Raw genomic sequence first — 23,161 nt, 5'->3', positions numbered from 1 at the left:
CAGGGACAGGCTGTGTCTCCCTCCTGACTCCACCTGGGGAATGTGGCTGTACTGCCAGCTCTAGGGGAAGGTGCAGGGAGGTGTTTGGGGCTCAAGGAAACCAAGGAATTGCTGGGCTCTGTAGGTGGAGGGAATCTGGGGCTGGAAGCGCTGGCTCTGCTCTGAGCCAAACCCACACACACAGGTTTTGTCCAAGAGAGCAGCACTCAAGGAAAAACAGACAGAAAAATCTGCAGTGCTTGTTCCAGCTCACGTGCACCCATGTTTTCCAAACAGAGAATTCCACAGTCCTGGAGGAGTGGCTGGAGACAAAGCCCATCCCTCAGCCCCCTGCACAAAGCATCACAGGCTCACTCGTCCCAGGTGGCCATCCTCGGGAGAGAGGCTGATTGCCAAGTAAATCCAGGAGCTGCTGCCTTTATAGGAGACTCCTAGAGGATTGACAAGGCAGTAAAACAACAGTTTTCTATAGCAATTGCTCTGTGGGGAATTTGGTCAGCCTGCTGCGTTGCAAATGTACAGAACAGCCTGCCTGTAGAAATCCTTGCGAGTGTGATAGGATTTAATCAATCCCATTTGTTTGGATGGAGAGGCAGCCCAGATCTACGTGGCAGATGCCCAGGAAATGCTGGAGGCAGCAAAACCTGTTAAACAGGGCTATGTGTGGCTCTGTGAACAGAATATATCAAATTTGCCTTTTTTTTTTTGACTTAGTCAACCCCTCCCCTTATCACACCTCAGGTGTGTCCAGTTTTCACTCATCCTGTCATTTTCATCATTTTTTGTCCCTTCTCTTTGCCTCAGACTCCTCTTCTTATTTATTTGTTTCTTTACTTATTAAGTGTGCCTTGATTCCCTCTTATGCTTCACTCTGAGCTGGGAGGCCACAAGAGGCAGCTGGATGTGATGTTCTGCAGCCCTGCTCACTGTGGGACACGGGATGGACGTGCTGGGGGTCCTGCTGGCTTCCCAGGGATGCTGTGCCCTGTGATGTCCCTTCAGGAGAATGTGACATGCTGCAGAATGAGCCCCCCAGCAGCAATGGGCTGGGGAGGTGGGTCCCACACAAATCCCAAATGCCATCCTAACGATCCGTGTTGTTTTAAAGGCCTTTCATTTCCAGATAAGAGACTTTCTCAGGCTTGTTTTTCATTCCCTTTGAAAACTCTCAGTTCTGCTGCTTGTCCAAGCTGTGCACAAGCAACAAATAGTGATAAAGAACAACCTATTGGCACGGGAACGCAGGGGCCAGCTGGTTGGACCGCGTTTTTATTGGACTGGAGATACTGGCAGCGTGGAATTAGGAAGATCTGCTGTTAGTTTAGGCTTCTCCTCTATCTGGTTTGGCCAGCTGGCCTTTCAAATAACAGGGAAGTTTCATGTAGTTACAGGAGACTAGAGAAAAGTTAATTCTCATGGTTTATCCAAGTTTGCAGTTTGCTCAGCGACCACATGTTGTTTGCCTCCACCTTTACCTCTTCCCCATGGCAGCCAATTCTTTCCCTCCCTTTGTTTCCTGGATCTTTTGCACAGCAGAATGAAAGAGGACCTTTCCAAAGGCCCAGCACTATTGTAAAGCCACAGGAGGGCTCGGCACAGGGCTGATCCTCCCTGGAGCTGGCAGGCTTACGGAGGAGCCAGCCCACGTGGCTGTCGCTATGTTGTCAAGCTTGTTTTGGGAGGTAGTGTGGGAGAAATGTCCTTTATCCTGAGATTGCTGGGTCTGCCATCCAAGGGGACACTCGTCAGCAATTTCCTATCTGCAAATCATAATTACTGGGACGGAGAAAAAAACAACCCTGGGCCAGTCTTGATCTTACCTGCTGCGGTTCTTAAAGAAAAGGCACAACTTCCCATAAATAATCACCCCAGGAAGTGAAATTTGGCATTTGACATTTTTCTAAAGTAGCTAGGATTCAGAAATCACCCAAGTGTTGTCTCTCTTTCTTGCAGAATATCTCCATAAAGCAGAATCTGGTGATTTTGGTACTGTTACAGGGGAAGCAGCACCAGCACAAGTGAGATAAGCAGAGATCTGAGCCTTGCTTTTCCTGTCATAAGCTGGTGACAGGAAATTTCTGGTGCACTGACAGGCACATGGAGGAGGAGGAAGAGTTAGTTGGTGCTGTGCAGTGACTTGATGAAGATTGGCCTGCCTTCATGGGAAAATCCCAGGGATTTCTGACATACCACCCAAATCTTGCTTCTCCTGTCATTTACAGGCCCAGCCTTTGTGATCCCAGGCTGGTACCTGCACTGGACTATAGCTGAAAATGGAGAAAGCTCTTCCTCCCTTAAAGAGCTGCTGTGTCCCCTCTCTTCACTCCTAGGAGTGCCATTATCTCCTGCAGGTCGAGCCTTGCAGCATTCCTTGGGCTCTGCCTCCCTGCCAGCTTTTCCTGGGCATCGTGGGCTCACAGGACCGGCATTCCTGGAGTGGAAATCCTCTGAAAACCTCTGCTACTGGAAATCCCACTGCACCCATGGCTCCTGTAGAGCATCACTTTGACCTGGCAGCCTTCCCAAGCCTGTATCCCACTTGCAGCATGCAACTCCACACGGGAACAAGCCCTAGTTTGTGGTCTCCAGCAGAGCAGCAGGTCCCTGGCCCTGGAGCCACCACTCCAGTAGATGGCATCACAGACATCTTGTTCCTCTGCTGGATCTGGCTCCAAGGGCTCTTTTCCCACAGCTCCACTCACCACAGTCCCATTTCCCAACAACTCTGGAGCAGATATTCCTGTTAAAAAAAGCAAGCTTCTTATAAAAGTAACCTGTGCACTGCTTTTCTTTTGCTTCAGTGTTAAGTGACACCAGCGTGGTGCCCAGTTTTCCACCCAGCGGTAGGGACTGGGTGCTTTTTGCTCACCTTTGGCCATTCAGCCATTATCTCACCTGAAAAATGCATTGAAAAATTAATTATAGACTTTCAGGTGCAGGTTTTAATGTCTGAATTTAGTTTACTTTATATTCATATGTGTAATATTTGCATATGCAGTGCCCTGCTTAGTAGGGAGATGAAATCCTCCTTTTTCTTTATTTATAAACTTTGAAGAGGAAAATTGCTGGAGGTCATTGATCCACCAGACATGAAGAAATCTCTCTTCCTGACTCCAACCTGTAGGATTTCCCACGACCAGCAGTCTAGCACACTGCCAGACTTCAGCTGACACATCATGTTGGAAAATCCAATCACTGCCACATCACATCTTCAAAACTTCATCACTGACTCACCATTATTTCTGATCTCTTTGGGAGTACTCCAAAATCACATTAGCAGAAAGAGGTCAGGAGTAGTTAGTGAGTACAGGAAGAGGGAGCATCAGTGTAGTTTTTATTTTTAAATTTAGACCCCTGTGACTTTTAAATGTAATGATTGTAATGTATCCTGCCCTTGGGAAGTGTATTCCAGCTGCCTCCCAGTGCTTGCATTAGCCACTAGACTTAGCAGGATTTTGTGGATCTATTTTCAATTAAAAGGAAAGAGCTGGAATTTCTTCCTACTGGGTTTGTCTTCTGCTCTATTTGTAGTCAAAAAAAAAAAATACCTTTCCCTCTTTACTAGGCTATAGATACCACATATACTTTGGGTTGTACTCTTCAGTCTTCACCTGCTCAAGGTGACTTTGGTCTCTTCAGGCTGGGATAGGCAGGATTTGAGCTGTTGGGGGAGGTTTGAGGGAGGCAGAGCATGGCAGGCACATGGCAGTGTCCATGGCTGGAGGTCCTGCTGGAACAGTGTGAAATTGCAGGATGGTTGGTCTGTTCCAGGCAGATTTTTCATATGTTCTGTGCTCAGAGCAAGACCACTGCAAAAAATCTTGTGTAACAGAGAGATGTGACACAGAGCTTTGCTGGAGCTCCAGGAGAAATCTGCATAATGCATTTGTTTAATGGATTAGATCTGAAAACAGGATTAAGCCCTGCTGAGGGCTTTGAGGTGGCAAACAGAGAGCTCAGCTGGGCCAGTGGATGCTGCTGTGGTGTGGTCCCATCGCAGTGCTGAAGGTGCTGGTGGCACTGGTGGCTGGTTTCAGTGGGTGCTGGTGCCTTGGTGACCCCTGAGGCTGGGAGGGGCTGTCAGGGAGCCTGGCTGCCACCAGGGCTAGCTGGTAGCCTCCAAGTGTGCCCCTGGCCTGCAGCTCAGGGGGGAACAGCATCCTCCAGGATGAGCAATCCCTCAGTGCTGCTCTTAAAACATCCCCACTGCAGAGGGCTGAGGGAGGGAATCATTGCCAATTTAGCTCATGGCTTTTAGAGTTTTTGCAAGCACTCACACAACCCCAAACAACAAACCCTGAAAGATGAAAATGATTGTGGCTTTTAAGGTGCAAACTTAGCCCAGAATGCTGGCAAATTTTCCAATACCAGCAGCTAAATCCCTTTCACAGGGTGCAGCTGGACTGTGTTTTCAGGGTGGGATGTACCACTGTGCTGCCCCATGCCAGGGAAAAGATTCCTTCCAGGAAAAATGGTGTCAGTCACTTTGTTACTGGTTATCCTGTTCCCTGGGAATGAGTGAGCAGAGCTTGAGGAACAGGCATTATGGGGGAAGGGGGATTAAAGGAATGAAGGTGAAAGAAAACCAACTGGATGCTTTGCAGGAAGGGATCACAGTGCCTGAAGCCATTCAGGTGTTATCCTGGTTACAAGAGCTGGAAAGCTGAGAAGAGTGAAAGGGGAGGTAGGAGGGACCCCTCCAGGTGACACTTTATAACTTAGAGATTTATCAAGCACCCAAAGCCTACAAAAATTACAGCATTAATAATTTTGCTGAGAAGGGATAGGTGGGTGTGCTCTCAGAATGCTGCTGTGCAATGGCAAACCTTCTGTTCTAACATCTTCCTCCTCATTTGTAGGTTCAGGAAGGTTTACACAATAAAACACCTCACTCAGCAATACCTGGGGACTTCAGGGATCAGCCCACAGCCCTTGGCTCTCACATGCAGTCCCAGGAGACAGGGAGAGTTTGGCTTTGCCTGCACTGAGGAGCAAAGGAATAAAAATTAATCCTTCCTGGGCTGTGCAATTCACCATTTATAGTCCTGCAACAAAATCCTGCATTTGGGTTTTCAGAGAGCTGTGGGCTGGTGGGGACAGGGAGAGGGGGATCCTCTCCTATTGTGGGGAGCCTTGTCCCAAACACATCTTGTCCCATGATGGGAAAAGACAAAAGGAGCCTGTGCTCTACAAAAACCATGTGGGAGTTGTCCAACAGCAGCTCCAATTTGAGTTTTCCTTGTCTAGTTTCCACATTGTTCCCAGATACATACATACATAAACACATATAAAGAGATGGATGGATGGATGGATGGATGGATGGATGGATGGATGGATGGATGGATGGATGGATAGGACAGTCATCCTGAGCTTCACAGATTTAGCCATTGGTTTCAGGGAAGTCTGAAAAATTCATCTACTTGTTCCAGCAAAGGCAGCACATCTCCTGGCTGGAATGCTGGGCACTGGAAAGATGATGCTTTTCAGCCTGATTTGAGCAACCTCCTTTCCTTTTCAGGTTTTGCAGAGATTTCCATGAAGGTTTCCTCTGTAGCTGTGCCAGGGAGTGCAGCAAGGGGCAGGTGATGACTCAGAGCCAGATGGTTCATGGTGGGCCGTCAGGAGCACAAGGACATGTGAGGACAGAGCACAGGAGCCCAGGCACAGCAGAGGGTCAGAACAACCTGTCAGCACATGTGGGGGAGCTGACCTGGCCCTACAGCTCCACTTTCCACCAAAACACCACCATGAAACTGGCCAGATCTGCCCATGCCATCCTGGCCTGGGCCAGCCCAGCTGAGCTGTTTGGGGAAGAGTGGGTGGCACTGTGGGGTTTGGGGTTTTGGGCCAGCTGCTGTCTTTCCTAAGCAACCTCTTCAAACTGAGTTTAGCTGGTCATGAGTTAGGGACACAAAATATAGAGCTTGAGATGATTCATCGTAAGAGAGAAAGGCCTCACCTCCCTCATCACCTGCTGTGAAGGACAGGCACACAATTAAAAGTTTTCTGTAAATGCTAATTAAAATGGACTTAGCTAATGACTGATTGGTCTTTTGATTGCATTAAGATTCTAAGTGTAATGAACTTAACTGAAGTATGGATTACAATCTTGTTCTAATTAAAACAAAAACGTGTAACACATATTAGCACATATCAGAAAGAGTTTTAATGGCTGTTTGGGATCAAACTGTTGAAAATATTAATGTGTCGTCTAAAGCCTGCAGCACTTAATTAGATTCTTCATCTGAGTGGAATTCAGGGTACTTCAAAGGATGCATCCAGATATGATTTTCTTGTGCTGTCAGAAATAGAGGGAATATAGATCTGGATTGTTTTTTCCATGCTACTCCTCCCTTGCCTTCCAGTTCTGAATCCTGACTTCCTCTGTCTCCTCCAGCCCTGTGGCCTGTGGAAGAGAAGGGGGAGTTTGTCATTCTGAACTTTGTGCATATCTAATTGCTGAGCAAGAGGTGCCATTTTCTGCCTTGTTTTGGGCACAGAGGGCCAGGAGGTTGTTGTTATCTTGCAATAGATGACAGAGATTAAACAGCACACTTTGCTACCAGCAGCCACAGGTAAAAGGTGTTTAGTGTTGGTACAGCAGTAGTGGCCAGGGACAGCTTTGATCAGAAAAGTGAAGCAGAGCTCAAGTTGACATGTCAGGAAGAGCTTGCAGCTCTTGTCTGTGCTGCAGCTCTGCCTCTCACCTTTCAGCTCCAGAGGAACTGACCTACTTTAATCCAACTTTTTAATGCCAGATGAAGAAGGGATTTCAAAAAAGGTGTTCTCCCTGAAAAGCACTGGTCCTAATTTCTTCCACTCTTTTGGCAGCACCCGTTTCTGCACTTCTTTAAGACAAAACACACAGCCCTTTCTTTGTCTCTCCTGGGGCAGGAGAAAGCCATTTGCTGTAGGTGGTGTCTCCACCCAGCTCCTACCAGAAGTGCCAGAGTTTGCAGAGTCAAAAACTCACTGCTTCTGAGGCCTCTCCAGCCAACACAAAAAGGATTTTTGAATATCTGAGATCCCTTTTCTCCCAGCTGTGACCTTCAGCTGTCTTCAGTGACCCTCCTTGTTTAGAAACAACACCTGGAAGTCCTTGGGAAAGCACAGGGAAAATGCAAACTCATCTCTGAAGGGGAACAGGATCCCAAAACTACAGCAAGACACGGGCAATTAAGGCATTGATAAGCTGGTGCATCATTTCTATGCATTTGGTGTCAGGGCTTGATTTTTGAGGAACAGCCCAGCAGATGTGAATGTTCCAGGTGCCCTGAGTGTGGTCAGGTCAGAAGCTGCTGGAAGGGATCTGCTCTCTAACCTGGCTTCCCCTAAAAGACAGATCTGTGGGGAGAGCTGGGAATGTGCAGCTGCCTTGTGCTCTCCTGGCCATGAGGAGCAGGAGAGAGGCTCTGTAAGAGCAGCAGTTGCTCAAGGGCAGGGCTGGGGAGGAAGATGCGTGAGCTCAGGAAGAGCGTGTGGTTATGAGTCAGGGTGTCACCAAGCAGCTTGTGAGGTGACACTTAGACCAGTCTGAGCTAAAGCTTCCTGTCCTCAGAACATCTCATCTGGGTCACACTTGGAGCAAACCAAGCTCGGCACAGCCACGCAGCAGCACCTCACACCAGCTCAGGATTGAGGTGTGGGACTTCTTGCAGCAAGTCTGACAGTGCAAACCCTTCTGGTCATGGTGTCACAGCACCTCCAATGACACATCAGTAACTGGGGCCAGGCAGCTGCCCCCAGACTGTGACACAGCAGCATATCACTATTTTTATGGCAACTCTGGTCACCTCTCTCTGCCCAAATCACTGCCTGAATGGTAATGATCATCCCAAATCCCTCTGACACCACTGTGCAAGTGCTGAGCCCTGCCATGGCAGAAACATGACATCTGTGAGTTTTGCAGCTCCAGGATAATCTCATTTTGGAGAGCCTTAACTGGCCATGATAACCCAGTCAGTAGCTGGTGTTTACTCAGTTTATCAAGTCCTCGATTCTGCAGGTCTGGGTGTGCCCTGCATTGATAGAGGGAGAAGATTTTACACTAGAATTTGGAGGTTGATTTTGGAATCCTGTTTGCCTGATATCCAAGTCTGTGGTATGACTTTACAAGCAGGGCAGAGAAGGTCTGAGCCCAGTGAGGGATGAATTGCAACCATCACCTCTGCAAAGAGAAATACCCAACCCACTGAGCAGAGAGGAGGAGTAGCACTGAGTAAACCTAATTATGTGCCAAAGAGGTTGCCAGGAGCTGGAGGGACAGAAGATGCTGTAAGGTGAGCTCTTTAGCATAAGATAATGTCACTCCTGTGGCAGCACAGTGAGGAGAGAGCCTGCAGCCAGAAGAGGGCATGGCCAAACAACACCCTGAAATAAAGACATATTAAGGAGAAGAATGGGACAGGCTGCCCAGAGCAGTGCTGGGGTCACCATCCCTGGAGGGATCTAAAAGATGTTCAGGTGGGGCTTGGCAGTGCTGGGGCTGGACTCCTTGAGGTCTTTTTCATCCTAAAAATGCTTCTGTGATTCTAAGGTGATTCAGTCTAATTCAAGACAAAGACAGGACTCTGGGACATTGAGAAGCCTCAAACGCTTGTGAGTCTGTATCTGTGTGTATGCAAACATGGCCCTGTAACCCTGGGGAGAGCAGGGGAAGTTAGCAGACACCTGAGAGCAGGAGGACACTGCAACTGAACAGCCTGAATGTGATTTACTGAGAAAACTCCAGCTCTGTGTTCCTCCAAAAGCCACAGATTTTGCTCCTGAGGTTTCTGTGCCAATAATCTTGTTAGTGACAAGATTTACATGTTGAGATGAGGAGAGGTAAAGCAGGGTTAAAAAAAAAGATACCACAGATGCTACTTCATCAGCCCCAGCTAATTTTCATGCAATTCTGGTTTTAGATAAAGAGCCTTCCCTGGGTTTTTGTAGGAGAACAGCAATACAGGCTATTCAAAGGGTGATAATACATGGCTCTCGTGGCTAAGGCCTCCTGCTTTCTGAACACACATCCTCAAGGAGCACAGCAGGGAGCAGGGATGTGCCTTCAACTACACTGCTGCCAGACTCAATCTCTTCCAATCTCTTGCTCCGCTCCAGCTTCAGGGCAGACAATGGGAGAAAAATTATTTTGAGTGAAGCCCTTGCTCACTAATTGCAGTTTGTACTGAGAACCAAGCAGGAGCAGGCACATTTATTTGGTGTTACAGCTGTTTCAGGGAGTTATGGTGAACACTGAACCCTGCACAGATTCAGGAAGAGGCAAGATTAATGCTTTGTTAAATCAGAATAAATGCATTCAGTTCCACTGAAAACAGGGGAGCTGAGTAATATCTTCAAGTGTTTAACAGAACTGCAGCCAACCACGTATGGCTGTTTTCACAGATCCATAAACTAGATATTTTAAAAAAGGAAAAAAAAATAAAACAAAGGAAATCCACTTTAGCTGAGATAAACTGAACCTGGAGACATGTGCAGACCCAAAAGAACAAGAGGCACCTCGCAAGGCTAAATGAGCTCCTCACTCACAAGTGTCGAGTGTGATCATCTGCAAAGCAGGAATGCAGGCCAACGTTTCTTTTAGTACAAGGGTGAAATGAAATGTTAGTTTTAAAAAGTTTACATGAAGTTAAGTGAGCAGGATAATCCCAGCCTCTTACAACAAACCTCTCACACTTGACAATGTACGCAAGAAGGGACGTGTGAGCAGAGCTCTCTCCTCATGTGTCCTGGACTGTGCATCCCTAACTCATGACCAGCTAAAGACCTTTTGTAGAGGTTGGTTAGGAAAGACAGCAGCTGGCCCTAAACCCCACAGTGCCACCCATCCTCTCCCCAAATATCTGGCTCAGCAGGGTGGAGCTGTGCATGGGGGTGGGCTGGAGCAGCTCAGACCTCACCAGTGGAAAGTGGAGCTGTAGGGCCAGTCCAGCTCCCCCACATGTGCTGACAGGTTCCTCTGGCCTCCTGCTGTGCCTGGGCTCTTGTGGCATCCTTTGTCCCCATTATCACCCCAATGCAGGTGGGATTTCCCTGCCCTGTGTGCAGCACCCTGACCCAGCTCCAGGGACAGCCGTGGGGAAGCCGGAGCAGTGGGCAGGATGGTTTGGGTTGGAAGGGACCTTGAAGCTCATCCAATTCCACACCTTCCACAGGCCAGGCTGGCTGTGTCAGGGGACACTGGCAGTGCCTGGGCTGTTGGGAGGGCACACCCAGGCAGGCACAGCCAGCGAGGCTGTGGAAGCTGAGGAGGGCAGCACTGGCTGTGGGCCGAGCCGTGGCAGCAAGCTGTGCCTTTCTGCACTGGCAGCCCCGAGATCTTCTCCAAAATTGCTTGTCTGCAGATAGTGATGAATAGTCCCTTTATGCAACAGTAACTGAGTAGTACTGGTGTCGCCTTCCTGAGAAAAATCAGCAACCCTCCTCGAAGGGGTGGAATTATGCTCCTTTGGCCATACACAGGCCACGTAATTCACTGTAATTTTATTATCTCTGTGCACTCAGAACTACACCACGTGGCTCTTCTGTAAGTGGTGAAGGTAAGAGGCTACACCAGCATGAATTTTCTTTAATAAGATTACACCATGATAATAGGCTCTTAGAATAATTCAGCTTCTAAAGATTTTGTTCTTCCTTGTTCCCACATGATCAGGGGCAATATGCATTAAAGATGCATAGGCTTTCTTAATTGTGAAGTAGTAAGTATATATTTTATCTATCAGCTGTAATATTCAAATGGAATTTTGTTTTTATGGGAAAAACTTACTTGGGGTTGCTATTTTCAAGGTTCTCTGTGTAAGCATGTATAGGCCTATGATCAAATTTCTGCAATATAGTGATGGTGTTTTTGTGGGAAAAATCCAAGTGTTGAAACACAATGCAGCCAACCAAGCTGTCTGGAAGGGGATCAACCTTGTAATACTTTAATCTGATTAAAAAAAAAACCAAGAAAACATAAAGAAGTAGTAGTAAAAATTATTAATTATTTCTTCATGGAGATGAGTTGCCTAACATCAGGCATTCAGATTAAGAAACGTTGGCTCAACTCCCCTGGGGCCTCAGTTTCCCTTTCAGTAAAACAAATGAAAGAGTTGTTGGCACTTTCAGAGCTGCCTCGGTGGGTTATCCCGGCCGGTTTGTGTTGCTCCCTGGGAGCACCGAGAGATTTGGTTCCCTGATGTTTGTAAAACTCTCCTAAGGTCTTTCAAGAAACACTGCAAAGCCTTATTTTAACATTCCCAGAGGCAGCTCTGGGTAACGGCTGTCACCTGGGTTATACCCAGTCCTTGGAGAGCATGGCTTTATCCACAATCCTACCTGGCACTGAACGCTTCCAGCCCTCCACGAGAGCTGGCTTGACCTTCAGTGCTATCTGTACCTGCTCTGCCATGTGCCAGCCTCCCTCCAATCTCTGCTCTTCTGGATGAAATATGGCTCAATGTGGCCCGCTGTGAACAATAGCTCCTCAGTTAAATTCATATCAGCATCGTTCCTGACACAAGTGGGGAGGGTGGAGGCCCGGAGCCACACGTCTATTAATCAGGGCTGGGTGTCACTTTGCGATTCAGAGATGGTTTGTGAGAAGGAAGCCGAGCTCTGCAGTGAAAGAGTTTTGAGGTTTGCTCTGGAAAGACACCACTTGTGATGTGTTTCCCCACACCAAGGCTGGCTCTTTGTGGCTTGAATAGAGTGACCAAGAGGGCAGAAGTCACACCGGCTGGTGAGTCGTGGTGAAATTTGTCCCTTCTTCAAGAACCTCTCTGGATCCACCTGGGGAAGGAGGGAGACAGATATCCCTGCACCTCACAAAGCTTTGGAGTTACATAAAGAATGAGGATTTGCAGCAGATGGGGCTTGCACTGGAGCTGTTTGATATAAGGCTGCTGACCACTTGGGTGTGGTGGTTTTCACCTGGGCACTGGAGTTTTCACCTGGGAATAGTAACAGGAGACTTAATCCAAGTGGGACTTTGGGTTCAGGGTCAGAGGGAGAGCACCAGCCTTTCAAGCACTGCGTTGCTCTGCGGGCTGGAAGAAGGGTAGTGTAACCAAATCATCAGCTCCTGAGCTCTGCCTGCACCGGGTCTCTCCCTCCTTTTCCAGCAGAGGGGAAACAGCAGAATTTTTCCAGCTAGATGAGGCAGTAGAGTTGGGAAATAGGAAAGGATCAGGTGAGTTTTTCTCTGCAGTGCCAAAGGCCTTTCCCTGCTGCTGTTAACCAGGAGGATTAAAGAGTGAGTTCTTCAGACACTCCTCAGCTGTCGACCCTGAGCTGAACCCTTGGGTTAGGAGCTGACTTTTCATTTGGGACTGACAGACTTGCAAGCTAAATCAGAGCCCAGATGGCTTAGAAAAGCCCAGAGAGCTCCAACCTGAGATCAGCCCTTGCCACGCACGTTCCCATGCTCTTTCAACAGGCCGGGGCTGCTGTGCCAAGTGTGATTTCAGAGGAAGCTTGGAAAGAAAGTCCAGCCCCGTCTGTCATCCTTTTTTTCAGAGAATTTCTGGTGCCTTTGCCATGTGCAGAATAGCTGAGAGAAAAGGGCTTTTACAAAGCTAGGAGCTGGGCTTCTGTGTGTCCTGCTTCCCTTCTTCCTAAGATGTGTTCTCTTCCTCCATGAGTCACCCCGTGGATGAGAACAAGAGACTTTTTAGGGAAAAGGAGACAAAATAGCAGAAGCTGGCTCTTCAGAGCGGCTGTGCCGTGGCCGTTTGTTCGTGGATCTGGAAGCATCTGTCATCTTTAGCCCGGGGAGTTCAATCCCAAGGCTGAATTACTCTGTTTGTATGCGTGGCCGCACGCTGTGCCTGGTGGCCGCCTGCCACCCCTCGCCCAAGGTGGATGTGTTTCAGAGGAGAAGCAGTTTGCACGTATAAAAATATTCAGCGCCTGCGGGTGAGCTGCAGACTGCGCCAGTCGGGCTGTTAAAATATTTCCTGGGGTTTGCTGCGAGGGCTGGGCGCTCCAGGGCTGTGGGGTTTGCCTTGGTAGCGGTGAAACAGTGCCCAAGAGTCAAACCTGTCCTGCCCTGGGGGCACCTGGGTCTGGCCATGTCCCAGGGAGGTGTCGCTGCTCTGACACTGGTCTGGAAGGGGCTCTGGGGACCTGGTGGCTGCTTCCTGATCCTCTACAATGTTACAGGATTCTAAACACTTCAAAAGTGGCTTTGCAGGTCTGTCCTGCCTTGTCTCAATACCCAGCTGTGTGTGCCAGGCAAGCACACCTTGGCTCTAAGCAAGCACCCCCGTAGCTGCTTCATGGAGCTGTGAGCTGGAAAACTTCTAATTAAAGCCAGATTATTGGTCTTGGCCCTTCTTGTTAGTGTTTTGATTTGGGGTTTTCTTTTTTAAGTCCCTTTAAGATGTCTGGATAGATGATATCAAGGTTAATTTGTTTGTGATGGAAGAACTGTTTTCACTTGGTGGCTAAATGTTGTTGGAAAAGAGCAGAATTAATAGCTGCTCACTTAATCCTGATTAAACTGGCAGCTGGGAGATATTGATCAGTGTGTTCACAGAAAACTATCCCTCTCTAATGCTTGGGGTAAACAAGTCTGGACTGTGGTTACCTTAACCCTTCCCACATTGGCAGCCTCATGTGCTGGGCAGGACCTGGACCTGTGCATCCTCCTGCTCCCCAGCAGAAGGGCTTTGTCTGGGGTTAGCTCCCTGGGGTACAGCCAGGCTGGCTTTGCCCCAGAACCTCCTGGGATTTCAGAGCAGTCACCCAGGTCTGGGTGTTCCTGGGGAGCCCTCTCTGCCAGGGACCCTCAGTGGCCCCCACTCCTGGCCACTGCCACAGCCATCACATGGGATGCTTGGAGCAGATCAGGGTTTCACAGAATCCAAAAAAGCTGCTCAGGAGCTTAGCAGCAACCGGTTTTAGGCATTTAAATAAAAAACAGGGCTGGGCACCAGTTAGGACCTGACCCCAGCTTTGCTGATGTTCCCAAATCCTGCTGCTTCCATCGCTGTCGGTCATTTCTGACACACAATTCTGGGGACAGATGTTATGATAAACTCTTGCTCACCTCTCAGCCCACCTGTCTGATGATGCCTTCACCCCTAAAGTCGTAAACCAGTTTTGAAGCTGCCAAGAGAGAGGAGGAGGCTCAACAGCCCCAGCTTTCCTGCTCAGGCTTTATTGCTCAGCAAACACATGTTCCACATTCAAGTCTGTGCATTCTTAATGCAGCCACTGCCAGGCTGGCTCCAAACAACACAGACTGCTCTGGCTTGGGTCTCTCTTCACTATTCACAAGGTCACTGCATTTTTGAACCTCTGGCTGCTGCACTATGGTTCTTGTTAACACAGAGCAGGTCTGGAAATACCTAGAACTTTCTTCAGCCTCCCAGGGACCGAGTGGGACTGCTGGAGTGGATGGAGAGTAACATGACAAGGAACAGCTTTCCAGAGGGCACTCAGAAATGTGCTTTTCTCAGGGAGATGAGGACTGCAGAGGCTCAGTTTTATCCTTGCCAGAAATTCCATTTAGAAGAGCACAGTTCCTGTTGGAGGTACCGTCACTGGAACCAGTGCCGGACCTGGGCCAGAATTAATTCATTGTGATAGATCTTGGTACTGATCCACTGCTCAGTACTTCTGGAAAAGATCAGTGTTTCTTTTGTGAATGTCAGATAAACTGGTTTTCCATGGGGTGAGTAGGAGACACAGAAGGGAATTGACTTCCCTGATACCTCGGGCAGCATTGCTCCAAAAAACTGCAGCTGGCTCTCCCCACCCTTGCTCTGCTTCTCCATCCTGGTGCTCTGCTCACCTCACACTTGATGGGATGACGGTTCCTCACCCTCCCAGGTACCCAAAGGAAAGTGTTTCCCCAGATGTCCCTCCTCATGTGGCGCATGACAGTCTTGCAGACACATGCATTGTGTGCTGTAAGGACAGGTGCTGTTACAGTCACTGTCTCTGGACAGGCAGGCTCAGGCTTCCTGTTCTCATGTTCCACCAAATGTTTGGTGCATCCACACAGTAGCTGACTTCCAGCCCACCCCTGTATCCCAGCCTGTGTTCTCCAGCCTGGATGATGGATTCCCTCCAGGATGCAGATCAGCCTTTACCAAGCATTCTCCTGCTGACCACAGGGCCAGCTCATCCTCCTTGTGTCCAAGTTTACGAGGTACAAAGCCATGGCAGATGAAACCCATCTGCAGTAGGTGAGTGGAGTTAAGCTGTTTTACAGCTGAAGGAGCAGGCATAAATCAAAATGGAGAAATTGATGGAGTTCTGGCTTTATTGCAGGGGCTGTTATTCTCTTTTTCACACGGGCAGGAGCGTTGCTGCTCCAAGCCTGTAGTTCAGTTGTACCTTCAGGCTTTGGACCCTTCCTGGGCTCGATGGCATCACTCAGCCCTCCTTTGGGCACAGGCTTAACTCCCAGAAACCACTGTGTTGGCAGGGGCTCATCCTGCCACTCCCCTGGGGACTTGACTCCTGCAAGTGATCCTTCAGCATATTTGCATTCGGATTTTCTTCATTCCAGCCTGAGCACGTACGGGTTCTCTCTGCTGGCTGCTCAGCCATCAGGCCCACTCAGGACTGACCACAGCATTTTTGTGCTTTGTAGAATTCTTTCAAGTCCCAGGGAGGTGCTGGGTGAGCGGTGGGAGTGTGTGAGGGCATCCAGAGGGATTTCATGCCTCACGTTCATCGGAACCTCTGAGCCATGAACAAGAGGCTGCATTTTTTCCTCAATTCCTGCCAAACCTTGGTCCTTTCTTCCATCCTCCATATGCTTCCTTGTTGGCCTAAACAGCCATCTCTTAATCTAGGTCTGTCTCAGGAGAACCAGTTAGTAAAACATCCTTAATTAATCTTGCTGGGTTCAGCCTAAAAGCAAACCAGGCCTACTGAGGTGCTGCTATGCTTTTGTCAGCAGCTGTTCTCATTTGTAAGAGACAAGACACAGGTGGTGGTTGCTTCTCAGAAGCTGGGATTTGATGTGCCTCCCAATGCTGCTGGAACAGGCTGTGGATCTCCCATGTCCCCTTCCCTTTTCTCTCCTTTGATCTGCAATGCCTTGCAGTGGCTCCTTGTGTCTCCTCTCTCAGTTAAAACCAGCTGAAGCTGTAGCTCTGGAGGCCAAACTGTTTTCCTAATCAGAGGCTAGAAGGGTGGGAATCTGGGGTCATTCCTCAAAAGCCTGTTTCCCTTGAGCAGAACAAGAGACTACTCTTGGGTTATTTACCCCAAACATCTTTCCTGTGGGAAGTCTGGTCCTCTTTTGGGACAGAAACAGGGATGGGAGATAGAAGGGTTTGGCCACATGGATTGAGATTTGGACAAATGAATTAATACATGGATCAGTGGGCAGATAGGTGGTTATTTTAATATCCGAGGCAAAAAGAAATCCTCCCTTCTTTCATTATTATACCTGGAGACATGGAGCAGAAGACTCTTCATTGTTAATTTAGGAGACTTTAGGGAAGGTGTTGATTCCAGCTTATGTTTGGAAAAATCAGGTGGAGCCACAGAGTGGATTCGTTCACAACGAATGAGACCTAAGACAGTGGAAGGTGGTGGGTGAATTATCCATCAGGTAGGACAGTGCTTTTGAGGGAGAATGAAGAGGCTCCTGCTGTGTTTCCTGAAGTCAGTGCATTATCCCTGTCTGTTTGACTCCTCTCCACTCTGCCTGGAGCGACGTGTGTTTCATGGCCCTTCAGAGGAAGCAGCTCCGTCTTTCATGTTCACGGCGTGCTCGCGTTTCCCCCTTCCTCGTCTCGCAGCTCGCTATCGCTGATATTATGACAGAACGTGTTCAGTGCTCAGAACTATTAAAAATGTAGCTCATATGGTGCTGATGGGAAGCTGACATCTCCTGAATAATTTATTTTAACTGGAAAGATTTGTAACACTTAAGCGTTAGCAGGACTCTTCGTTTTAACTCTTCCTGAGGCAGATGCTTGTTGTGATTCTCTTGTTTGGGCAAGAAGTGGCTCAGCCTGTTCGAGGCCAAAGCCACCTCCCTCAGGGGCAGTCAGGCTGCTGCTCACGGTCCCTCGGAGGCTGGAGAGCTCCAGAGGAGCTCCAGAAGGAAGCTGGAGGTGTTGGAAGAAGCAGTCACAGTTGGATTGCCCCTGCCTCGGGAATAGCGAGCTTTTTCCAGTGTGGAGGATTGAAACCGGCTGTAATTATTGGCTGAAAAATATTTACAGTAAGCAAAGAATGGCTGGCTACCTTTAATTCCTGGCAGCAGCTCCCTTCCTGGGGGCAGTGACTGTAGGTACCTGCTCTGAGGAGTAGCTGCTGCCATCCCCCTTGTCCAGGGGGAAGGACCTGATGTGGGCCAGGGGTTTGCACAGGGTCTTTTCCAGTCTTGTGATTCCATGGGTGTGGATGGAAGGAAGTCAGGGCTATTGCTTTTTTTGTATACATTCAGTAGAAACTTTATGAAAACATTCTTGCACACAAGCCAACAACCTGAATTTCTAAATTTTTTTCTTTGGCAAAAATGCAATCACAAGGGGGCTTATCAGCTGAATTCTGTTGGAAAGGCCAGGATCATTTCTGTGATGATAATCTAAGAAGGTTTTTTCTCTTTTTTATCATTACACCTAGAGAGACAAATCCTGCTCTCAGCTACAAGGAAGCAATTCCCACTCAAGACAAAGGAAGCTGCTCAGAGAGGCCAGGGTTTATCCCATACTTTATATACAAATTTATCACTGAAATTGCTGTGCCCACACCCCGTGTGTGTTTCAGCCCAGAGGGGTTCAATGCTGACTCACAAACAGCTCCTCCTTACTTTCTCTCATCTTCTTCCTCTTGTTGCTGGTTGTGTTCCTTGCAGGGTTGTTTCACTGCCTTTCAGTCCTCCTCCAGGTTCCTTCCAAAGCTGAGTTTAACACCTTAGGTGACACACAGTCTGTCCTTATGGGGTACAGAATCCATGTGAGAGGGAATGGGAAGACAGAAATCCTGCTGTTTCTGGTTTACAGATGAGGTCCTGCAATGTAGAAGGTCAAACTCTGAAATTCTTGAAGTCAATGCCAAAATCCATTTATGGCTCCCAGCTGGTCAGGGCATCATCCCAAACAGTTTGTGGCTGATCCATTCTCTTTTTGACCACAGATTCATCCATCACTGAATCTTCTCCCTGCCTATTCTTGGAGGGTCTGGAAACACCTCACTCTTCTGTATCTGTTTTTCCCCTATGAAGTTCTGAGGTGCTCACACAAAGTAGAAAGGTGTTGTTATTCTCATTTTTCACTTGTGGAAACCAAGAAAGGCCAAATGATGTACCTGAGGTCACAAGTGTCAGAAGCAAAAGTAGGTTCTCCATGTCTTCTGTTCCTTCCCAGCCTCTCTCATAAACACAAAGAGCAATAAAATGAAACCAAGGTTCATAGCAAGAAAAATTGGATTGGAACCTGCAGCAGCCCAAGATCAACTATGGAGACCCTGTGGCTCAGTAGAAACCCTGGAGTTAATGACCTCTGCAAAACTTACGTATTTTTATGTAACTAAAATCCATGAAAAAATTTAATCTTTATTAATTATCAAGACATGAACTGGCAGGAAAGAAGAGCCAGAGTCTTTAGGTAAGATTCATCTAAATCCATCACCTAGCAAAATTTTTTATTACAAATAAATACACCCTAGAAACTAGTCCAATAAATTTTTCCTATTGAAACAAGTTGTCTTCCTGCTTTATGTATCATTTTAAAGGAAGGTAATTGAATATAAATTTTCTCCATTTACAGAGGAAAAGACATCCAAATGCATGTATGTGTCTGTGAGTATCCGTGTTTTGGGGATAGTGCTGACATCTGTGTAGGGCATGTTGGACTGAATCTGACTGACTTCAATAGCTGTTGGAGTGGAAACCAGCACTGATCTCCAACCTGGGGAAAATTCTCCTCAATTCCAGCTTCTTTGTGCATTAGCAATTACTTTCAAATGTTTAAAACTCAATAGCGGTTGCCAAAATCTGCGTTGCCTCCCAAGGAAAAACTCTTAATTTCTTCGTGTTTAGAGGCCAAATATGTGGCTAAACTAAGCTTGATGATAGCTGAGGTTTGGTTTTGGGCAGATTGTGAGTCCATGTACAGTTAGTGCCTGGAATATGCACACAGCTGGGACTGTGCTGGGGCTGTGTCTGTGGAAATGTAGAAATATTACTCTTAAAAAGAAGTTAATCTTTCCCACATTTCCTGCTATGGTTAGAGGTGATTTTCTCATTGTTTTGTTCTCATCTGTCTCGGTGCTTTGAGTCCTCCTGCACTAAAGTCTCTTCTTGCAATCATTTTGCAGCCCCATGTATCATGTACACGTGTAAAAGGGTTGCTTGAGTAAGAGGCTTCTTGGTTTCAGCCAGAAAAGAAGCACATGCAGTCACTAGAAAGTGACACTGATGAAGAAAAAATCATATATACTGATAGAAAATCACCAGATATAACAGGCCTGGCTGTGAGCAGAAGTAAACTGGTCAATTTTAAGACTTCATGTTTCAGTGCCAGTGTAACACAAGTGCCCATTTGCACTCCACTGGCCCTGCCAGCTTCCTCCTGCCTGTTTTACAGCAGGGCTGCAGGCTCAGGGCCACGTTAAGCTGTCAGATGCAGGAGGATGTTTCCTGCAGCTCTGTCCCTGCAGCAGCAAAGAATATTGCACTGCTTCAAAACTGCAAGGAGAGGGTTATAAAATTATCATGCCTGTAAAATCCAGATGCAAACCATATGATTGCAAAGCCCTGCTCCCTATCCTCATTTAAAATAACTCTCTCCTAAGCCTCCTCAGCATCTGCCTGGCCTGGAAGTGCAGTTTTCCCTGTGCTCAGTCACACGCTCAGTGAACACCTTGTGCTGGGACTAAAAGGTGATTTAAAAAAACCCCACCGTCCAACTGATGAAGTGTTTGCTTAGGATTAGGTGCTGTGGTTAATATAAGCATTAAAAAATGTCTCTGGCCACTGTCCTGTGTCACAGCAGCCTCATATTTCCTCTCCTCTGGAGACAGATGCACATCTGGTTTGAGTGGCTTTTGTCCTGTTCCCTGGCCACAGCAAGAAAAAGGAATACTGAGCTTCTAAGGATGGAAAGTTACGCGGCAGTGCTAAATATATCAGCGTTTCTTGGAGCTGAACTTGCCGAGATAGGCCTTTCCAGCAACACTTCCAGCACAAGAGGCAAGGAAGGCTCTGGTGAGGGTTTTGTTTGGAGCCAGGAAGGTGCATCCACCTATGTGTAAGGGTGGGGGCTCTGAGGAGTGCAGGGCTGCCCTTGGGAAGCTGCGTCTGGAGGCAGGGCTGAGCCCCTGCGAGCCCTTGGATGTGTCTCCTGTTCCCCAGAGCGATCGAGTTACACGCCTTGAGCTTTGCCATAGTAGCAGAGGAAGGGGAGAGTACAAAGGTTATGGAAAACAAAACATTAATTTTCGGGACCAGCTGTGTTACAAGCAAACTGCAGCTTTATTTATACCCACGGCATAGTGTCCATAAATCAGGGCTGCTCTCCAGCAAGGCATTTAATGAGAACTATTAAATGATTTCATGATGTACTCATTGTTACCATCTGATAAAAAGCAGTGCTCCCTCCAAGGACCAGGACTTTTCAGTTGTAGCTTTTCCTGGGGGAAGGAGGTGTGGGGACAAGCCAAGCCCTCAGCAGTGTCAGATCTGAGTTCTGCAAACCTCTCTGGGCACATCGTGTCGGGAGGATCCGTCGGCTCAGCCTCCTTGCAGATTTCAATTAGGGGCTGTTGATGTGGGCAGCCTTCAGAGTTTCTGTAACTCCTTTTGTAGAGAGAATACCTGATCTGATGTCTCCTCCATGTGCCAGAGTAAGTCACAGCGTTGCTGTGGAGGTGGGTGCTGCTCCCAGGCTGGCGTGAGGCTGCATCCCAGCCCAGTGCACGAGGAGTCACAGAATGGGTGGGGTTGCAAGGGACCTTAAAGCTCATCTAATTCCAACCCCCTGCCACGGGCAGGGACAATTTCCAGTAGCCCAGGTTGCTCAGGGCCTGGAGCAGGGAGTCAGGGAGCTCCACAGAGCCTGTCTCCCATGCTGTTCCTGGTGCCGTGGCAGTCCAGAGGGACATGCCCACTGCAGTATGTCATCCTGGAGGCTCCCTGTGACCCTGGGGCCTGTCCACACGTGGTGAGGGGGGCACAGGTCTGTCTGCAGCCCTCTGGACCTTCCCCCAGATTTTCAGGCTGGATCCAATGGCTACACAGAGCCCTGTGAGGCTCCTTTGTCACGAGCATACCCAAGCACGAAAACCACAGGGATGGCTAATTTATGTGAGAAGGTTTTCTATGAATCAGTGGGGAGGATGTTGTGCCCAGAGCCTTGCCCCTCTCCAAGCTCTTAATTGCTAATCAGAGGCTGGGTTCAGCAGCTCCCATTCTCTGGCACTTTCTGTCTCCATCAATAAAACTGGAGAGGCTCTTGCTTTACAACAAAGATGTTTATCTTGCCCGAAGTTGTGGGAAGCTGTAGGAGGCTGTCCTTTCTTACTGCAGAGCTCTAATGGGGTAAACAGTTGCTATTACTTAGTTTCCAGCCAGATTTTTCTGAATGGGGGCTGGGAGGAGGATTCCTTAATTAATCCTTTGGGAAAGGGGTTGGGACTCTGGCTTGTTGTTCTGGGTTTGTATCTTAACTAGCATCTATCAGATGCAGAGCAGTGAAACCCAGGTCCAAATGTCACCTTGCATTTCTGCATCCCTCTGATGGGTAATTTTTCTTCCTCCTTCAAGCCACCTTCCCCTTCCTCTGGGATGGAACTAGATGGTCTTTAACCAACCCAAACCATTCCATGGCTCTGTGATTTGGGCATTTTTCTCCCAAAAGAAGGAATTGTCCTTTCCTGGGGAGGAAATAGCTGTGTGTGAGTGGCAGCATGGTTTAACATTGACTGGCTAATTATTAAATTCAAACATAAACAACCATAATTTCAAATTATTGCATATGTGATAAGCTGCTCAAGCAACTTGTACCAAGCATGTGTTATTCTTAAATGTTCATTGCTTTCTCAGGACATGCCCATTTGCAGGGACTTCAGACAACTGCAGGCTGCTTTGCTCTTTTTTCCATCCATATGAGAGTATGAAATGAGAGTGAGGTTAATAAACAGGTCTGGAGGAAGGTTTTCCATTAGCTGCAGGTAGTAATTTATGGTGGGAAAGCAAAAGGCAATTAAACTCTTTACATTGCTGAGCATTAATGTATAGTGCTGTAAGTTAGAACATTTCCTTTAATGTTTTACTTGATGAAGTTTCTCCCTTTAGGATCTGCTAAAGCCCTTTCCACACAAGGGCTTGGGTGGTTTGTTTCAAAAAATTCTTTATTATATTTATATACATTATCCTGACATAGCACACACTCCCCAAGCCACTACTTCATTTTATACTGAGAAAAAGACATCAGAGGATTGATCAGCCCTCCACAGATTGCTCTGAGCTGCTTTAAATGCAATTTGAAGGGTATTGGGTTATTGTTGGGTTGTTTTTAACTCCATAGACAAATATCTCCACCCTGAAATGCCTTTGGAATTTAGCAATATGTGCAGACCACAGTCTTGGCTGTCCCACCTCCAGTACAAAGTAGACCTTTGAAGTATTTTAAGTATTAGATTTTCTCAAAGGTATCGAGCATGGTATGTAAATAAACTTCATTTATGCCAGGTTGGGTTACAGCAGCACAGCTAAAACCAGTATTATGGGCTGTTCATGATGGGCTGTTCATTCTGCAAAGGATCAGTCTTCACTTGAAGCTGATGCAAAGGGAGGAAACTGGCCTCAACCACAATGCTCAGATAAAAGCAAATACTGCAGATACCAAGAAGGTGAAGCAGTTACCATGCCACTGCTCTTGTTTGTTTAGGGTTTTTCCTCCTCTGCTCTAGAGCTGTTAAGTCTTTTTTACTGATTCATGGTTAAGAAATGTCCCAATTTCAGTCTGATCCTAAGAAATGGGAAAGCCTTGGCAGCTATATTGGAGGTGGAGAAGCCCCTGGGTGCCTCTTGCGTTCCCAGCCCACTTGAGTACCTTGCACAGCTGATCCTTGGCTTCTGGGTCTTGGAGCTCATGAAGAGCTGACTCAGAAATCATCTCAGCCCTGTGTGAATGTGGCAGGGTTTGAAAGCAGCAGTGGTGCCTGCTGCTGTTCTGAGCGTGCCAGGTGTGGTACAAACTCA

The 23,161-nt window shown here is 47.7% G+C and overlaps 1 protein-coding gene across 6 annotated transcripts in view; it reads left to right on the top strand.

Annotated features, from left to right (window-relative positions):
* Positions 1-23,161, top strand: part of LHPP (phospholysine phosphohistidine inorganic pyrophosphate phosphatase) — a 71,076-nt gene that overhangs the window by 36,021 nt on the left and 11,894 nt on the right. For 5 of the 6 annotated variants that reach the window (XM_086899189.1, XM_086899192.1, XM_086899194.1 and 2 more), the window contains one exon: positions 5,519-6,038. The exons of the other annotated variant lie outside the window; for it this stretch is intronic. In XM_086899189.1, the coding sequence (XP_086755315.1) occupies positions 5,519-5,867 (349 nt within the window). In that variant the 3' untranslated portion in view covers positions 5,868-6,038. Of the gene's footprint in view, positions 1-5,518; positions 6,039-23,161 lie in introns of those variants that run through there. 6 annotated transcript variants of the gene reach the window in all.

Source organism: Cyanistes caeruleus, chromosome 8, assembly GCF_971803275.1.
Source record: "Cyanistes caeruleus chromosome 8, bCyaCae1.hap1.1, whole genome shotgun sequence".
NCBI lineage: Eukaryota > Metazoa > Chordata > Aves > Passeriformes > Paridae > Cyanistes > Cyanistes caeruleus.
This window is presented reverse-complemented; position numbering and strand designations above follow the sequence as displayed.